The sequence below is a fragment of the Glycine soja genome, chromosome 6 (assembly GCF_004193775.1).
Source record: "Glycine soja cultivar W05 chromosome 6, ASM419377v2, whole genome shotgun sequence".
In the NCBI taxonomy this organism is placed as follows: domain Eukaryota; kingdom Viridiplantae; phylum Streptophyta; class Magnoliopsida; order Fabales; family Fabaceae; genus Glycine; species Glycine soja.
Window position 1 is genome coordinate 13,379,772 of NC_041007.1, and position 20,254 is coordinate 13,400,025.

General features: G+C 33.3%; 2 protein-coding genes across 6 annotated transcripts; one reads left to right on the top strand and one right to left on the bottom strand.

Annotated features, from left to right (window-relative positions):
• LOC114415939 (protein DYAD-like) lies at window positions 1-4,110 on the top strand. Of its 5 annotated transcripts, none has more exons than XM_028380802.1 (9): window positions 1-252; window positions 930-1,129; window positions 1,350-1,666; window positions 1,790-2,173; window positions 2,256-2,313; window positions 2,401-2,484; window positions 2,970-3,265; window positions 3,342-3,459; window positions 3,558-4,110. In XM_028380802.1, the coding sequence occupies exons 3-9, from the start codon at window positions 1,401-1,403 to the stop codon at window positions 3,651-3,653; spliced, it is 1,302 nt and encodes a 433-aa protein (XP_028236603.1). In that variant the 5' UTR covers window positions 1-252; window positions 930-1,129; window positions 1,350-1,400; the 3' UTR covers window positions 3,654-4,110. The 5 variants fall into 5 exon arrangements, with proteins under 5 accessions (XP_028236603.1, XP_028236606.1, XP_028236604.1 ...); XM_028380805.1 differs by having other exon boundaries at window positions 1,399-1,666; XM_028380803.1 differs by having other exon boundaries at window positions 935-1,129.
• Window positions 4,111-5,900: 1,790 nt separating this feature from the next.
• Window positions 5,901-15,304, bottom strand: LOC114415834. The gene is made up of 14 exons (XM_028380700.1): window positions 14,674-15,304; window positions 14,301-14,430; window positions 13,901-14,208; window positions 12,574-12,655; window positions 12,177-12,498; window positions 11,679-11,737; window positions 11,390-11,500; window positions 10,902-11,183; window positions 9,496-9,587; window positions 9,001-9,067; window positions 7,363-7,632; window positions 7,024-7,146; window positions 6,415-6,567; window positions 5,901-6,252 (listed from the first exon to the last, which is right to left on the bottom strand). Exons 1-14 carry the CDS (start codon window positions 15,054-15,056, stop codon window positions 6,157-6,159), a joined length of 2,478 nt encoding a protein of 825 aa, XP_028236501.1. The 5' UTR covers window positions 15,057-15,304; the 3' UTR covers window positions 5,901-6,156.
• Between the last annotated feature and the right edge of the window lie 4,950 nt (window positions 15,305-20,254).

Sequence of the window (20,254 nt, forward strand, 5' to 3'; positions counted from 1 at the left end):
AAGATTCTGATTAAAAGTAATTATTTTATAATTAGCGAGTAATGATTTCAGGGTTTTGGCGGTTAGGGTTTAGCTTGGGAATTTTATGAGAGAAGGTAAAATAATAATAAAAAAACACAATGTTATTTGGAGCGGCAGGCACGGGTTTTGTTTGAGGTTTTCTGTTCGTTTCATTTCATTTGGTCGCACAGTGCTGTCGGCCACTGTCTCTCTTTCTCTTTCGCGCTTCAACTTTCGTTTATGCACCGATTGGTACGCTTCCATTTCCGATTTCACCTCTTTCTTTCTGTTTTCTTCTGTTCCTCAATTCGCTTCGCACTTACGATTCTTAGGTTTTTCGTTTTGGTTCTTTCTGAATTGGGGATTTGGGTTTCCCGTTGCCCTAATATCATCGCATTGGACACGAATCGAGCATGTTTTGCCGATTTTCTTTGTGGATTATGGGGATTTTGCGTTCTCAGATTTGCTTTTGATGCCACTGTGTTTTGGTGAGATTAATCGTTTGATAAGTGTGAGAGATCTTTATTGTAGGGTATGTTAACTGTGTTTTGCCTCTGGGTATGTAATGTAACAGTTAGAAAAGCATTTTCTGGGCACTTGTGTGTGCAGTGCCCAGTGTTCTAAAGTGGGAATTTCTTCTAAATAGAACTTTTTGGTAGTGTTCCTTAACGTTAAGAGCTATTGGGTATGTTTGAGTTTCCCACTTTCTTCGTTATAATATAACGAACTTTGATTGTGAACATGACTTTGTATTGGTAGTTCAAGGATCATTGTGGGTTCTTTTCACATTGCGGGGGATTTAGTGGCTCTTTCATTAAAAAAGATCTTGAGGTGTAATTGCTCTAATTTTTGTGGCTTGCCTTGAAATAAAATTTTTGAAAATTAATATTTCACGTAGGTCTAAATGGTTGGATGATTTTGTGGTACAGTACAGTCCATGTTAGGTCTTGGTTACTTCCACCAATAGCAAGCTAAGTTCATTTTGTTGTTATGTTCTGGGGGAGCCTTGATGGCCGAAAGGCTTTCAATTCATTGAAAGGCTTTCGGTGAAAGCATCACCATGGCATGTAGGAGTTGCTGTCTGTGGCTTACTGCTTTGGGATATAATATGAAGCAGCAGGTTAATGCTGTAAGAATTTTGTTTATACTCATATTTTTTTGAACTTGTAAATCATGATGCCATGTTGCACTATGATGGATTCATGTCACGTGGAATATTCAATTAAATTAACCTTTGTTATCGAAAGGATTGCTCACTAAGCATTTGGGTTTTTTTGTTAATTTGTTTTGTGTTGCTAATGTGGATGATTACACTCAAGATCCATTTGTGCTTCTTCTGGAGTGTACAGAAATTGCAAGGATCAACAGACCACTTGAGATAGTTTAACTCTGCTGCAGGGATGGATCAGTGGGATGCTCATCATCGACTCATGTTCATTGGTCGGCATGAGGAAGATGGAACTGCTGATACTTCTAAGGGAGAGGAATCAAATGATGAAGAAAAAATAAGTAAAACTGAACCCGTCTTTGTGCCTGAAACTAAGAAAAGGAAACGCCTTAGCCTTAGTCAGCTTAAAGAGGTGAAAGAGGAGTCTCATGGGAAGCAAAGCAGTAGCAAGTCTAAGAGAAAGAAGCATGATAGTAGGGATAGATGGTCAGCTGAGAGGTAAAGGAAATATGTGATATTCTTTTTGTGTTATCTTCCTTATTTCTACCATATATATATACATGACGTGTGCACCAAAATAAAAATATAATTATAAATACATGATGTAATCATGTAATGTAGGTATCAATTGGCCGAGCAAAACATGTGGGAGGTACTAAAGGCTGAAGGGGCGACATTTGAAAACCCAATAACCCGACCTGCACTAAGATTAGCTGCCCGCAAACACATTGGAGATACTGGACTTTTAGACCACTTACTGAAGCACATTGATGGTAAAGTGGCACCTGGAGGGACTGAGCGTTTCCGAAGATGGTTCAACACCAATGGAATCATGGAGTATTGGTTGGAGAGTGCTGACTTGGACAAGGTGCGCCAGGAGGCAGGGGTGCAGGACCCTTACTGGATACCGCCATCTACATATAGGGAAGCTGGTGCCCCCTCCCAGAATATTGATTCTTCTGGTGAATTGAAACAGCTTAAAATAGAATTGATGCAAATGAAGAAGTATTGAACTTGGAAACTGAATATCAACTTAATTTGTACGGTTGCTATTTTATTTCCTCTAATGATTTTACTTGTATAACAGAGATATGCATGAGCTCATTGCCAAGAAGGAAGAGAAAAGTGATATTAACATGGTGGAGGTGAATGTTGAATAATTTGTTAATTCAATGGTTTGCTGTCTTCTCTTGCAGCACTTTATGATGTTTTGTTTTGAGTTGCTATGGCAGGAGACACACAAGGAATCTGTAAAGTGGAAATTTATGACTGACCATCGCCTTACTGAAATCATGACTTCTTTGAAGGATATTCAGGTATCTAAGAAGTATATTGGCATCACTTTTTCATCCTTTTAAGATTTAATGGGATTCATGTTATGTTGAATGTTTTTCTTTTAGTTGGTTGATTTGTTTACTTATGTATTAAGATTTAATGGGATATATGTTATGTTGAATGTTCATCTTTTAGTTGGTTGATTTGTTTATCTATGTATTAAGATTTAATGGGATACATGTTATTGTTGAATGCTTATCTTTTAGTTGGTTGATTTGTTCACTTATGTGATCTCTGGCTCACATAAGTTTTTTAGCCCTGTGAAAATGGGGTAGAGGGAGACCATGAAGGACATTAGAGGAGATTATTTAAAGGAATCTCATGGTGAATAATATTCATGATAAGTTTTTAACCTAGCTCAATGGTGTCGAATAAATCATATAGTTGATCTCATGTAGTGAGATTGTTGTTGTTGATGATGCTGACAATTTTATCTCTGGCTCACTGTAGTTTTATATATTGACAGGGGAAGTATGGTGAATTGATGATTTGGAAAACTACAGTTGAGCAACAACTTATGGAAATAACTGATAAATTGAATGATCTTCAAGCATCTAGGGAGTGCACCACTAATAGTCCTCCTTCAGAAAGGTGGCAAGATTGGATAGAAAGTACCAACCTAGACAATATTCAGGAAGATGCATTTGCAACTTGGATTGGGAATCCGGAGCTACTTAATGTTCCACAAGAGGTTATACTTGAAGATCCCAACACAACCATACCAACACAGCCACCCAGTGAAGAACTGACTAACAAGAGGAGGTAAGATCTGTGAAGTCAATGTCATAATTGTTATTTTTGTTATAGTATGTCCTCATTTTTGCCCTCAAAATAATAGCGATGTGCTGGAGTTAGTACCTGGTAAACTAGAAGATCAACCTAATGTAACCCCTGATTCTTCTACAACTGTTAATTCGAAGTCAGACCATGACAACAACTCATTGATCATGTTTCAGGTGATGTTGACAGTGTGTACATGTCACTTGTTATATTTTTTTAATATTTTTATTTATTTTAGCACAATGTATTCAATATTTATGATGTTTTCTCACAGGAGATGTTTATGGATTTATACAAATGGAAAGAAAAAATGGAACAGCAGCTGTTGGAGGTATCGAATACTGTATATGGTATGCTGGCAATGAAGTAGACATCACTCCAAAGTATCTGAGGCTATAGGATAGGATATAACCACCCTTTCGTTCATAAGTTTTTCTCTGTTACTCTTAAAACTGGTAGAGTTTAGATATTGTACAGCATTAACAACCTGATCCTGAAAATCTATGCCAACCACTAAGTTCAGAAAAGAGGTTGAGTCTCACCCTGCTGGCTGAGCTGCAAACTGTTGATATGTCTGACTGGCCTTTTACAGTATACTTGGTTATGACTTAAGGTAGGTAGGGTCTTCAGTGGTAATGAAATTGGTTGTTTTCTCGACTTATTGGGTAATATTATGAGTTCCTTTAGTATAGGCCTTCTTTAGGTAGAGGCTTTACCCGTATTTAACGTATTAGCTGAAACTATCTTGTTAGAACTTGTACTTGACCTATTTGGTAACAAGTTGCCATATTTATATATATAGAATTTCTACAATATCGTTCAGCATATCTTGTGGGTGTCTTATCATTGTTAATTTCAAAATATACTTCCCTGCTCGTGCGGGTGAGGAAGATGAGAGTGGGGTTTGGACCTGGCCAAAACTAATGCTTGTCCAAGTCTTAAAAATCAAACGATTCGGAATAGCAAGGGGAACATGCATGGTAAGTAAAACTTAGTGCGTCTATTTCCGTCATAAAAATCTTTTTCAAGGAATACAATTGTTTGTAAAATGTATGGTAAAATTATCAATATGATAAAAAAAAACTTTTATGGTAATTTTTTTAATTATAAGCCAAATTTCAAAATTTATAACTTAAAAGATATTAAATTATTTTCTTATTATTATTTTTTTATAATTTTATTCTTAAGGATTGTTTGTTTTAAATACAAGTTTGATTATTATTAATAACTTTATATTGTTTTCTATAATTTTACTATAAAAGTCGTTCTTTTTAAGTTATCTATAAGCAACATATAGTTTTAAGAATATTTTCACTTAAATATATCTAAACATCAAATTTATTTTATATAATTGTTTATCATAATAACCGGTTAAAAGTATATTGTAGAAACCACTTATTACATGTTCAGGAATTCATTTTGTATCTTAAAGAAATGATTTGGACTTTCTAAAGTCACTTTAAATTGATGAATTGTGGGCGGAACATGTTATATTTTCTTGGAATATTATTGATCAACTAAATGTACGCTTGGCTATACATTAATTTAGAAAAAGTGGTAATTTTTTATATGCAGGAAAAAACCCTTCGAAAACAATACATATCAACCAAATTTGGCAAATTCTAATTCCTGAATATGTAAATATGTAATATATCTTTTTTTTCTAACTCTAATTTTGTATTCAGCAAAAGAAAAGTTCATTTTTTTCATATTTTTTTAGTTAAAAATCATTTCTTTGTACAATAGATACAGATTTGCCTTCGGCTATAGCTATATATAGGCCCAATATTAACTTAATGTTTTAATAATGATTATTTTAAAAGTCAGAATAATTTCTAATCGATTCACAATTCAAATATATATGAAAATCAAATTACATAACAAACAAGCATGGACTACCAAATTATCAAACCATTGTCACATGAATCAGTCATATCAGAATAAGGTTAGTTGTTCAATGCACAATTTGAAGAATCAAATAACCAGATACACTAGGGTGGTTTAGTAATGTCAACAAACTTAAATAGGGTAATATGGAATTTAAAAATTTAAAAGCTATTTTAATTTATAGATAAAATTTTAAAAAATATTCTTGTAAAGATTAGGAATTTAAATTTGTTAAAATTTAGAACATTCTCAAAAAAAAAAAAATAGAACATATACACAAATTTGTTAGATGTTTGTTATGTACAAGTCTGTTGATAAAAACATGTTTACTTTTTTTACATTGTCCTATTTTATGTTTTTATCATTCAAGTGTATATATATATATATATATATATATATAAAGCAATACTGCAATTATTTAAGAAACTAACAAGTATAATGTATATTATAAGGATATTTTTTATGTTAAAATGATAAAAATATTTGAAGTAATAAAAAGTATATAATTAATTTAGATAAGTAAACAAAATAGCTAAATGTTTAATATCCGAATTCAATTTCTATGGATAAAAAAAAACTATTTATTCTAAGTATTAACATTAAAGAATGAAAACTCTTGCTCTTGTCCCAAATTCTAAATGAGATCATCAAACAAACCAAATCAAATAATTGAAAGCAGTTAGATAGTTCCACGTAAAAGATGTAATTTGACCATGAGGAGCAGGGGAGATGGCCATGACAAAATTGCGCTTTCATTTGAGAATGTTTAATTTAATATGCAATACATACGATATCATATGATACGAAGCACGTCCTTTAACTCCAATCAGTGATATTAAATATTTGCCACATTCAAGATTCTGAAAGCAACCTCTTGACATTCCCTGTTGATGAAAATTAGGAAGCTACATGCACAGAGACTCTTAATAGATGCCTCAGCAGGTTAGAACTTGCATGATAAATCGAATAATACCTTCAACAAGATTTTAGCTAGGCATTGAGTTCGATTGGAGTTTAATTTTCACTTCATCATAGCAAGCCTGAAGATCCCTGAACTCTTCTGTATCGGTGAAGCTCTGAGCCTGAGCATACAAGTAATAAATTATAAAAACTTTTACGGGATGGGCAACACATGCAAACAGAACAAATTTAAATAAGTGTAAAGTACGCAAAGAATGCAATGTTTCTTGACTTCTTCAATCCTTAAGGCTTGAACATAAAAAACTTAACAAAAATTATCTTGCCTGTCTGATGACATTCTTCAAGTGCATCTCAGCTGTAGACAATTGTTTAATACTACCAGTAGATGAAAAAAATTCCACGTACACCTGGCAAAGTTCCAAAGAAACTTTTGCAAACTTTTTGAACCGGTCTCGGTCCTTCCATGTATCAGATCCCTGAGAATACAATCACAATCATACTCGTGAATTGCTTATGAAAACTATAATTAGGACAACAAAGTATAAGGGATTTTAGAGAGCTAGCAAATAGGTCAAAAATCAAAAAGATCAAAGGCAGACAGGGATCGCTGATCTCGATAATCAATAGATAAAAATACCGTTGTCCCCATTTTTGTTAAAACATTACTACAGAAAACATCACAACAAACGAACAAAACACCGCATGTGATTTTTATTTTGCAAATATATATGGTTGTAGCAATGTAATTGAACAGATCTTCAATATGGGTTTACAAGTCTTATTCTTGTTGTGTATCAACACATAATCCAAATTGACACCATTTTTTATAATTATATTTCTAAAATAAAATGTCAATAAATGACAAAAAAGAATATCAATAGAATGTTATATATAGTATTTCAAATTTTTAAGAAAAAAGAATATAGACATACCTGGAGTGACCTAACTTGCTTTAAGAGGGCTTCAGAACACATCATGAGATCTCCATTAATTCTGTGCCATTTGGCATATAAGCCCCAGATTTCTGGTCCACATCCACTCCCAGTTTTAATTATCTGTATCAGAGTATTAATTATTAACCTTTATTTTACTTGCTGAGCAAACAGTATTACATTGCACTGTCATTCTGTCACTGGCAGTCTAACAGTTTGAGGCTATTTACAGCTAAGCACAATGCACTTTAGCTACATTACCAGTGGATCGAGGATTTCTCATCAATCACTTTAAGTAGAAGGGATATACAAAACAGACTCTTGATGGAATTGAGGTACCTGCTGTAAAACTTTTCCAAGTAATAACAATAATTGTTCAGTTTCACGTGATCTTCCTGTAACAGATGCTCCAGATACTTGCTCTTGATTTTCTGATCCAGGATCAACAATGCAGAATTGATCTGTTTTAGGCTTATTGTCAGTTATCAAAGGGGGCACGTTACTTGTTGAAAGCCGCTTTTCCACCTCCTTAGTGATTCTTTCCAATAATTCGCAATCAACTCTCTTATTATTGCTCATATTCAAAATCATCTGGACACCTTCCAGTGCCTAAAAAAGAATTTAACAAACCAATCAATGAACAACCAAAAGAAGCTATGCCTTTACTAGAGTTATTTCTTAGTACACCACACTTGAATTTTATGTCATGTTATTTAAAATTAATTACTAAACTAAAAAAGCCTTTAAATTTCATTTTTTCCACTATATCAGCTTCAACTTTCAAAAATATAGTTACATTTGGAAGAGTTTCTACACAGCTTATTTGAGTTTATCATATATGCACTAACTCTGAATTAAATGCATTTGGCTAAGCTTGTGAAAGTGCCTTATGACAGCATAATTTACTTTTAGTAAGCTAAAAGTTTTTTTTTTTATCGGCAAATATTTGTTTTTAATTATTAGTTTTTTGTTAGCAGGGGAAATCGAACCCATGACCTTTCCCTCCCTCCCTTCTCCTTTTACCACCCACCCAACCTTATAACTCCTAGTAAGCTAAAAGTTATAAAAGGGTCATAAGCCATTTTCACAAGCTCAGCCTTTCAAAATAATTTTATTGAATATAAGAGCTTAATTATGCCCCTTATATCATGTTTGTATGACCCACAAAAATGAAGTCAGTATTGAACGTGACAATCACTGAAAAGTTTATAACTGAATATATTTCAAGTGCTAAGTTTCAAAGGAAAGCACTGGTATTATCTTAAAAATAAATTTGAAGGGGGTGGTATTATCTTAAATGAGGCTACATAAAATGAGTTTATTTCAATTTAATAGTTGAAGAATTTTAGTTTCTGTAAATTAAGCTAGTGACCTCCACATGCCGAATGTTTTCAAGACTTAGATTCATATTTGCTAGGTATTGAAAAACATCAATACATCATTTCACTGGTGGAACTTACTATTATCTGAAATAAGTTGAAATTTCAAACAGGATTAGGTACTTAAAACTTTTTTAAGCTGGAAGGATTTCATAAAACTTTTAAAACAATACATTTTTACACAATCTTAAAATCACTTTTTTAAGCTTTAGCAAGTAACCGTCTAGATATCTACTGATGAGTGGAATGGAATAAAATTATCATACCATTGTTTGAACAAAACTTAGCTCCATCACGTACCCCCAAACAAGGGCTGGGGATTGGATGCAATGGACAATCTCATTAGGTTCTGTTTCAAGAATTTTTAAATAATTCAAACAAGGTAATTAATGCATTCCATTCCTTTCCACTTCAATTTATTCCTTTCCATCAATATAAAAATAGCCTAAGGAAGATGCCATACAAGACACATAGCATGCAGGATAGAGAACAAAACTGGAAAAAAAAAATTCTATTACTTCAAGTCATATAAAAGACCCATATGTATCATAGACTTAATTTGACCAACAAAGGAAGAGAAACCAAAAACAGCAGATACCTGACTGATATTGCCAATGTCAACAGCAGCATGGCTGTAGTTCTCCCATAGTTGCCAGCTGTTTCGTCCGTCTTACCAAATATCATTGTGTTACTAACTTACTATTTATTCTAAGACCGTTGAATTTGCAATGTATGTATGTATGTATGTATGCATCTGCGGATGCAAGCTTATGCCCATATTTATGACGCAAACTCGCAAAGGAAGTTTAATAGAAGGATGAATAAGAAACTTGAATTTCAAGGCTTCATCAAATGATTATGAACCAATACGGGTGTGTTTGGAAACACTTCCAAACCACATTCAACGGGGAAATTTGGCTTTCCAAGGGAAAAAAACAAAAGCTATGTGAGGGAAACTTTTCTTTTTAACGCCAATTGCTATTCCCCCAACTCGTACACACACACTACATTATTGAATATATGTGAGCATTATGTAAGCATATGCCCATATTTATGATGCAAAGGAAATTTAATTAAAGGGATAAATATGAACTTGAATTTCAAGGCTTCTTTAAATGCAATAAAGGCTTCCTTGCTCTTTTTCTTGATCACATGCCTGCAAGGTAAAAACATTATAAGTAAAAGCTAGAACCAAAATTTAATAATCGATTACTGATATTTATTATTGCTATTAATTATTATGGAGTGGACAGCGGCCCAAGCCCATGAGTCCTTGCTGAGACAAAAGGCAAGGACAAAATGGATCAGGGAGAGGGACTGTAATTCAAGTTATTTCCACAAGCTCATCAACTATATCCACAGGACCAATGCAGTAAATGGAGTGATGATTGGAGGGTCATGGGTCGAGGAACCAAATAGAGTAAAAGCAGTCCGCAATTTCTTTCAGATCAGATTCAGTGAGTCCGATTATGACAGACCATAAATTAATGGGGCAAATTTCCGCAGTATTGGACAGCAGCAAAATGAAATGCTGGTTGAACGCTTCCAGGAAGAGGAAATTAAGTCAGCTGTTTGGCAGTGTGGGAGCGTCAAAAGTCCAGGACCCGATGGCTTGAATTTCAAATTCATTAAGCATTTTTGGGAGCGATTAAAACCTGACATCATTCGATTCCTAAACGAATTCCATGTCAATGGCATTTTTCCAAAGGGTGGCAATGCTTCATTTATTGCCCTTATCCCCAAGGTTAAGCATCCCCAGGCCCTCAATGATTTTAGGCCTATTTCATTAATAGGTTGTGTCTACAAGATTGTGGCAAAGATATTGGCAAATAGATTGAAAAAAGTGCTGCCGGATGTAATTGATGAGAGACAAACTGCATTCCTAAAGGGTAGGCATATGCTGCATGGTGTGCTGATTGCCAATGAAGTTATGGAGGAGGCAAAAAGGTGTAAAAAACCTTGTTTGGTGTTTAAGGTAGACTATGAAAAAGCCTATGATTCTCTCTCATGGAAGTTCTTAATTTATATGATGACAAGACTAGGTTTTTGCCCCAAATGGCTTCAATGGATCATAGGATGTCTCCGTTCAGCCTCCGTATCTATTTTGGTTAACGGAAGCCCTACTAGAGAATTTTCTCCGCATAGAGGTCTCCGACAAGGAGATCCTCTTGCACCCCTGCTGTTCAACATCGCTGCTGAAGGTCTTACTGGCCTAATGAGAGAGGCTGTGGCTAGAAATCACTATAAAAGCTTCGCTGTGGGGAAATATAAGAAACCCGTCAGCATTTTACAATACGCCGATGATACTATTTTCTTCGGGGAGGCAACAATGGAGAATGTGAGGGTTATAAAAACAATTCTCAGAGGTTTTGAGCTAGCTTCTGGTCTTAAAATTAATTTCGCAAAAAGCCGCTTTGGGGCAATCTCGGTACCAGACTAGTGGCGTAAGGAAGCTGCAGAGTTCATGAATTGTAGCTTGCTGTCTTTGCCTTTTTCCTACCTTGGTATCCCCATCGGGGCAAATCCAAGGCGTAGAGAGACCTGGGACCCTATCATTAGGAAGTGTGAGGCAAAACTTGCGAGATGGAAACAAAAACACATTTCCTTGGGAGGGAGAGTCACACTAATCAATGCAGTCTTAATAGCGCTTCCTATATATTTTTTCTCATTTTTCAGGGTACCCAGCATTGTAGCAGACAAGCTAGTCAAGATCCAGCGCAATTTCCTTTGGGGTGCTGGCCTGGAGCAAAGGAGGATCGCCTGGGTAAAGTGGGATACAATCTGCACAAAATTCCAATTTATGTCTACATGAAAGATAATAAATAAAAAATAATTAAATCAGTTTTATTCTGTTTTATTGTGTGAAAAAGATTAATGTCTATATTTTAGTCACAAAAAAAATATAACAACCTTTCATTACAATAGACATATAGGAAAATGAAGTGTCAAACAATATACTCGTATAATTCCCAAGTTAATGTGCTAACCAAAACACAACACATAGTCACCAAGTTATCCATCATCAGTAAGGCACGCTCCTTAGTTCGGCTACGAGATGACTCCCATCGAATACGTAAAACATCGCATAAACACCGTATCTAAAGCAGGAAAGAAAAAAATTATCAAATGCAGATAATGGATTGCACACTATACAAATTAAGCAGAACATTATATGAAGGAAAATAAACACCGTAAGCATTAACAAAGCTGTCTCTGTTTTGTACAGAAAAGCCTAATTTTTAAACAAATAAAAGCTGTAGATTTTTGTCTACTCACAGTGAAGTAAAACAAATGCTGGGAATTAATTGCCTCAATGTAAGGGGCCATGTCCCATCCTGAAACCAAGTCACAAACCAGAAATTGAGTGAACTAATAGCTGGCTCATAGCTATTTTGTTTTTTCTTCTTTTAGAATACATTAATAATTGTAATTAGCTATAAGTAAAAGGAGGGGGAAAGGGAAATAGTGGTTGATCCCTTAACTAAATATGAACAAATTTAGAAACATATGTTGAACTACAATTGCACAGTTACAACAGTAACCTAGGAGAACAGTGGTTGAGTCAAGGTAAACCAAAATTTCTATTGAATTGATCCAGTTTCCACACTTTATTTCACTTCTTCAAAGCTGAGCACCATAAATAGGCTATAAGACCACTTAATCCCATAGCAGGGGTAGTTTCAAAATTGGAAGATCAAAAAAGGGGATTCATATGTAAGTATGCACATGCTAGACATAATATCATGCGTGAATGTATAAATTCAGGAAACTTACGTTGCAATTCATCATGTCGGGAGCTCTTCTCAATTAGAAGACAATATGCCAGAATTACAGCTTGTTGTGTTGCTGTCAAACTTGGAGTAACATGGGCACCGTTTTCCATGCCTTGAGACCTGGTTTTAGAGTCATCGTTTTCTAACAACTTCGGTATTCTAAGTATGTCAGATGCTTCAGAGGTTTCACGCTTATTCAAATTCCAGTTATCCTCACCATTGTTGGAATCACACGTTTGCATACCAGTACCTGTTAAGGGGCAGTTATCCACATTTGATGTACTTGTGTTTGTAACAAGTACCATCTGTGCCTTTGGTTCTGCCTATGTCCAAAAATTACATATTAAAAGATGAGTTTCATAAAACATGTTATGTAGTATGCAGTTTACTATGTTTACCTGATGTACAGTACGGAAACCAAGTGCCCCAGTAACTGAAAGCTGAAGCCCAGCTGCCATCTCAGCTGACTCAAAATGCATCCTGAAAGGATAAGGTACTTCAAGATACCACAGGAGAATCAAAAGTAGTAACATACTATTTCAACATATAGATAGTATTCTCCAGAAATGCCTTCCAACATACTTGGGAGCCATTTGACTACAGAAAATGTTTCTGTTTTCCTTTTATTTCCAGGTTTGATTTTAATTACAAAAATGTCACCTTATTTTCATTTCAATTCCTATCTTCAAAAATTTGTATCAAAAATCATGAAAACAACATTTTGTTTTTTTCATTGATTCCTACACAAACTATTGAAAACAGAAAATAGAGTAAAAACAAGGTGGATTTTTTGTAAATTAAAAGTGAAACAAGAAAATTAAATCAAAAAACATTTTCACAAACCAAATGTCCCTTTTTTTTCTAATATCATAAGAGTCTTGCTAACCAGTGCCCTTATGATATGGGAGCACATTTATTAGAAATCATATGGGAGCGCATTTGTACCCATCCCAATAAAAAACTTTCCCCTTTTACTTACTTAACTAGTGTCATAAGGGCACAGGTTAGCATTTGCCATATCATAAAAGGCTTAGTTATTTCAAAACTTTAATCAATCATTTTCCTGAAACATATTTGTAGACTTCAAGGTGAATCACTTTCAGTCACAACTTTGTGCTCTAGTCAAGGAGTAAGATGCAATGCTAGCTGTTAAATCAATCAAACACATCTCATCAAGTCAACCCACCAAAAAAGGAAGGAAGGAAGAAAGGCTAGATGAACATGTCACCCCAAACCTTATATCTAAAAATTACTTTTTTGATGAAGATAAATAAATGAAAGAATACAAAGATGAGCCAGTTTATGCAATGCAAGCACACAGGACCCATGAAAAGGTAAAAACAACTTGTGCCACAACCAACCCTCCCTTTCCCCATGAAAAGGTTTTAGTTAGTTTCAATTTCACTTTCTAAATTATTTAACAGATTGATAAACCCAGAAAAGTAAAGGAACCACCATAACATCACAAAGTAATGTGAATATTTCTATTTGCATATTACTATTCTCCAAGCAAGCAGAATAAAGTCATTCCAATTGCATATTAAAGAATACACATCATCATTGATATTTTTCCTTAAACATTAAAAACCTAAATATCACCTTTTGACCCTTTTATACAATGCATAAACAAAAAAACACTAACATAGAAAGGCATAATGAGGATAGGATACCAATTTTGAATCATACTATCACACAATTCATGGTTCACTGTTGATAGCAACTAACCTGCAAGAGTCAACTCGCCCATATAAATATTCCATAATTCCAGCCTCTAAATGAAGCACGGAGACAATCGCAGAGCTCTCCCCATCACGTAGATCATCCTCCCAGTAACTCCGAACTAGTTTCGAAGTGCTGAATTGCTGCAAAGCTTCGCCCATATAAACGTGCAAGAGATCAGACAAGGACGAAGACCGCTCGTCCAAAACTCTCTGTTGAAGAAGCAAAACCCTGGCAAGCCACCATGAAAGGCTTCCAATCTCGACGGACAAATCCTTCATCCGCATAAGCAACATCTTGGCAAGAACTAAGTACTATAAAGAGTAAAAACAACAACGTGTAAGGAATTGGTTACTTGAGTTTAGTTGAGTCATGTTTTTAGGCATGAAATGCATGAGACGAGTACCTGAAGATTGGAGAACTTTCCAAGTAAGTCAGAACCAGCAGACATGAACTGATTCCGCGCCCAATTGTCCCATTCATCACTTCCATCCAAACACAGAGGACATTTCGATAGCTCTGTTCCTTTCAAAGGCCTATAGTAGCAACGGTTTCATTCTCTAATTAATTAAAAATAAAGAGAGAAAAAATGAAAAGAAAAAAAAAAACAGAGAGAGGGGGGGTTGGAGATATAAGATTGGTTGGTTGGATGGTTAAGGGAGAAGGGAAGAGGGAAAGAGGGGAAAGTCACGGATTAGATCCCCTCTCCTAAGAAAAACTAAACAATTAACATTTGCCTATTTAAAAAAAAAAAACGAGGCAGGTCTTTGAAATTTTACCCGGTGAAGTTGGATTGAGTGAACCCTAGAAATGCGGCGATGGCAATACACATGACGAGTATTGCCCTGCGACGCTGTTCGGCGGCGGCGGCGTCTCTGAGGAAGGACTCAGCGCGGTGGACCAACTCGGAGTAGACTCGGTCCGCGTCGAGTGGCAGCGATTCATGGCCGTCGAGTCGGAATACGAGGGAGAAGGAAGGTTCGGAGGTGAGTGCTTCGACGTAGTTGCCGCGCTCGATGGAATTCAAGAGGTCGTTGATGTGGCCATCCAACGATTCACGTTCGTGGCGGGAATCCGAGGGCTGTGAGAAAGTGATGGTACAGCGAATGAGGCGTAGCTCGAAGCCGCGGATGCCGATGACGTCGGGTTCGAGGGTACACATTGCTCTGGACTCTGTAATGGTTCCAAGTTCCAAACCGCGTTCTTGCTTGCGCCGGTTCAGGGTTTAGGGTTTTGGAAATTTTTTATATACTTCTTTTTACTAATTTCGTCTTCGGTAGAATCGTTACTTAGACCAAAGATCCTGCTTCAAGATACGTAGTGTGTGATGTCTTGATTCTTGTTTTTCTTTTCTTTTTAGTAACTAAGCACACATGATTCATATTAGGAAAAAAGATTAACCGCCAGGGTTGGGTTTATACATACATCTAAAGCGGATCCTCTCCTGCAAATTTTTGTCTCCAGCACTTTTATAAGCCGTTGGATGATTTCTGTGGTTGAGATTAAAGTTGCACTATTTTAGAACAGTGCTCCAGAAACGTACAACTAATTTTTTAAATAATTAAAAAAGATAAAATGAGATGTTTAAAAAGATAATAAAAAAATTTAATAAATATTTTAAAAATAAAAATATAAAAGCTAAAAGTCAACAATTTAAATAATGCTATTAAAAGGAAATTCAAATTACTTAAAATACTTGTAATACACATTAGAATAAAATTTGCATTAGTAATGTCTATCCCATATAGTTGACTCCAACAATAGAAAATTTAAAGTCATTCTTTAACATATTTTATTGAAGACCAATCTCATCTCATTTATGTAAGTTTTTTCTTGTAACAAAATCTTTAACTCAATTGTCAATGAAGACATTATTTTTTGAAAAAACTCATCTCTTAGAAATAAGACTATAACTTGACGTTCGCATCTAAAACTCTAACAACAACTTCCTTATCAATCTAATCAGCATTAACCTCCCAACACAGACAACACATAGGTGTATGTTTTCTCTCTCATGAGCATCAAGATGCTCATGTTCCCAACATTACTATTTTCTAACACCTTTTTATCTCCCAAAACTCATCATCACCATTCTTGAACTTCTTTCTTGAACTAACATTGACTTTGTTGCAAAGCTTCCTCTTTTTAGTGGAAGAATAAGAACCAAAGCTTAGGGTCTAAGTAAAAGTGCAAGAACACATACCTAATGTTAAATGGATACAAAACACTAATCATAATATTGATACGAGATGTTACTTATTACTCAAGTGATTATTTATTGTGTTTATTTTTCTTACCGTGACATAAAAGATAAAACATTTATCTTCTATATATAGTTGATCTTGTCTTGATAAAAAGATAAAAAAAATATGTTGCCCATTTTAAAAGAATTAATCAATCTATATGCAAATATTTCACTCATATCCATATTAAAATATTTTCTATTAATTTTTACATCTATATTACTTATATACATAAATATTAAAATATTATGATAATTAGAAACAATATATTCTAACTTTTAAATAATTGTTATAAAAATCTACATGTCGTAATGTGCTTATAAATGTTTTCAATTTTGGGAGTAATATTTGATGCATTGAATATGCCAAATTCCCATCCCAAAAGACATTTAATGAAAACCACCTGTGGCAAAATATACCCCCAACCCGAACATGTTGAGTCCAATTTGATGCATGGGTTCCAAAGCCAAAACATAAAGTACTAATAAATAGCGATTTAATATGTTTTATTAAAGATTTGTCAAAAAAAATCCAGCAAGGCAAAAAAAGGACAAGACAAAGTGTAGTTGTATTAACTTGTCTTGTTGGAAAATAGTACCATCATTTAAATTTTTTAGCAAACGCATTTCAATCTTATGATCTAGTTTTTTTCTAAACAACTGAATATTGGGGAATAAATTAATCATTTTTTTTACCACAACATAGTACATATCAAACATCAATGTCTTTTTTTTTCATAATAGAAAAATGTCTGTTTTTTTAGAGGTAGTAAACGAAAAAGAAGATGCCGATATGTGCTCCATTTCATCTCATTACCCATATATCCAGGCTACGCACGTGCAACATAACATGCACATAAAATTGTTGAAATTTCATTCTTTATCGAAAGGTTGGCACTTGTCTTTTCAACCTTGAATTATGTTTCTTAACTAAACACACGAATCGAAGAAGAGGTAGCAATTGCTTTATTATTATTATTGTTTTTATTTGACATGTGAATGAGTAACTTCCTTTGAACTATAACCCCTATCACCGGCGATTCATCTCCGTTTGCAGCATATGACAACCGGTAGCCTCGCATACATGCTTCCATCAATAGGATAATTTACCTATAACAACCACAATGTCGAAGAATCTTTGTTCACTGCTTCTTATGATTCCACCAAGGGTACGACAAACACCTGGGTTTTTGATGGAAAATAAAATTCTGAAATGCAAATCTCACAGGTTTAAAAACAAATTTCTTAAGTATTTTTTTCGTGACATTGATTTAAAGCGGAGTATCTAGATAATATATCATACATCTAATTAATATGGTTGGAATTGCATAAAATCCATTAGAAATGATCAAATTGGTGAATGAACACAAGAATTACAAAAATATTATAATTTGGGGAAGGAGCAAGATAATGAATTTGCCTTGGAGTTGGAGTATTGACTTCCTAGTTACGATCTTTGCTGAGTTCAGGAAAATTGGAAGGCACGATGCAGTTGTGGAGTATGATAAAACAACGGTGAGTGTTGAGTAACAGGAAGATGGAGAGAAGGATAAATACGGAAAAAAAAGAAAAAAAATCTTAGCCATTGATTTAAAAATTTAATAAACCTAATAGAGAACATTACTTTTCCATAGTGGAGACCTAATGCTAGCTTGCGTCAACTAATCAATTGTTATGTTATGCATACAATAATATTATATTTAGGTGACTGTCAAAAAAAAAATATATTTAGGAGTGTTATTAGTTTGGACTAACTCAACCAACGAATTGAATTGAATTTGATTTTTCTTAGATTTAATTAAATATGATGTTTTATTTAGTATTGGTACAAGTTATGATTAAATATGGTGATTTTTCCGTGAATTTTCATCTGGGTTTAAATTATTTGAGGAAATTTATGTATTTATTTTCCAAAACAGAATTTTTCAAACTTTTTTTTTTGACTGAAGAATTTTGCAAACTTGTATAGCAGGAGATTTGATTATAGACCAATTCGAACAAATAAAAACTGGTTAATTCAGATTTCATTTTCTGATCCATCTAAACTGACGTGTGAACAACTATACTAGTATTTAAAATTATGCAAAATATCACAACGTAAATCGTACCATACTTACAAAAGACAATAAAACTGATCAAGCACTATAACAAAATAAATCAGTGCACACGTGATGTGTAGCACTAAAATGTGGTATTTCAAGACTTGTTATCTATTAAAAGAAAAATGACTGTTAAACGATTTTTTATTTCAAAAAGATTTTCATTTCAACACTTATTTATATATATATATATATATATATATATATATATATATATTTAATCATGTCAAATATTTCATTTTTTATTTAGTTTATATTTTAGATCAAATAAATAAATACATTGTAATATTTAAATGAAGTAAGATAAGAGATTTCTGGTGTTTAACAAGACAAAATAGTCTGTATAAAAAAACTAGGTCAGAAAAGAAAATATTTTTTTATAAATATTAGTTGTTAATATTATTATTTTTTTCTTTTTATAGTATACATTTTGTTAATAAAAATAACTATTAAAAGATTAAAAAATATATATTTGATAGCACTACTTTTATAAAAGACCGAGTTAAAATATAAAATAAAAAAGATTGTACAAAAATTATAATTTTTTCAGGGACGAAAATTTCATTAAGTCATTTTTAAACAGTGTATAAATAATTTAAAATACACCGACTTCTAACTCAGACTTCCGTCTCTTTCGGCCAGACATGTGACCACTTGCATGACATTTCCTTCTTTCGGTGTGATATTGCACATAAAATCACATAACACATTACCATAGAAATAAAGTCAGGTTCTCATTTGTTTGGGTATTCTTTTTTTTTTTTTCTTAACTAATATATTATCTTTTGTACATTTTTTTTAATTTTTTTCCCATGAAACCACTTTTCATCTTTCAAGACGTTAAACATTTTAATATTTATTAGTATGTGTTAATTTGCGCAGAAGAAACTTAAATTCTTAAATATGTAATTTGAATTTGTGTTACTGACGTAAAAAACACTGCTAAAAGTACTCCTATTTTAATACTTAACTGTATCTTAATAATATAAATTTCTTACTTTTTAAATAAGAAGAAATCCAGAAAAATAGAAAAAATATATAATAAAACACATACAATTAGTCACATCATGAAAAAAGTGGGTTATATCATCATTAAAAACATCATAAATATAAAATACTAATTAAAAAACAGGCACTCCAGGTGAGTTGAGGAAAAATCTTGGTTTCGACTTCTAAATAATACAATTTTTGTGTGTGTATCAGAACAAGCTTCTCAAGCAAGGCTAAAAGGAAAACTTTTTTAAAAAAAAAAATTGTTTTGATATGTTAGGTTAAATATATATAAGTTTACTCGCGATTTTTTTGATTAATATAACAATTAGTAAAAACAAAAGCTTGCCACTTAGTTGCCTTAATCATAATAGATGGAAAAAAAATTAGATAAGAATTCACTCAATCATACTCAATAATTAGCCAAAAAAAACCCTAAATAACTCTAAAAAAGAAAGTGCCTACTAAAAAAAAACTCTAACAAAGAAAGCATACAAAATTCAAGTATACCAAACTTCCATTTAACATTAAAACGTCAAATTACATAGTACCGCATCATTACTAAATCGAACAAAAAGTTACTCCATTCCATGTGAAATAATTAACCCCCATTCCAATATTAATAATAACAATACGATTTATGATTTCGAAACATTCCATTATCAATAACCCCCATTCCCATTTTCAACAACCCACAGAAACTAAAGCCACTAAAATAGAATTTTAATTTTTTTTATTTAGATTTAAAATTTGTTCTTTACGCCAAGTCAATATTTCCGTTAATTTATTGCATTAATTCGGTACTGATATAGTCATCTACAGTCCAGTAACCCTTTTGTATACTGTTTGGCTACATTTTGAGCTCCAGTTAATACTCCTTTTATTTTTAATAATAAAATTGTTTAGCCCTTAAAAAAAATTGATTCATTTGATGAAATTACATTAATAAAAATGAATACAGTTAATGCTAAAAACCTATGGAAAGATGAATTTAGTCTTACAAAAACACATAAAGAAGGTTAAGAAACC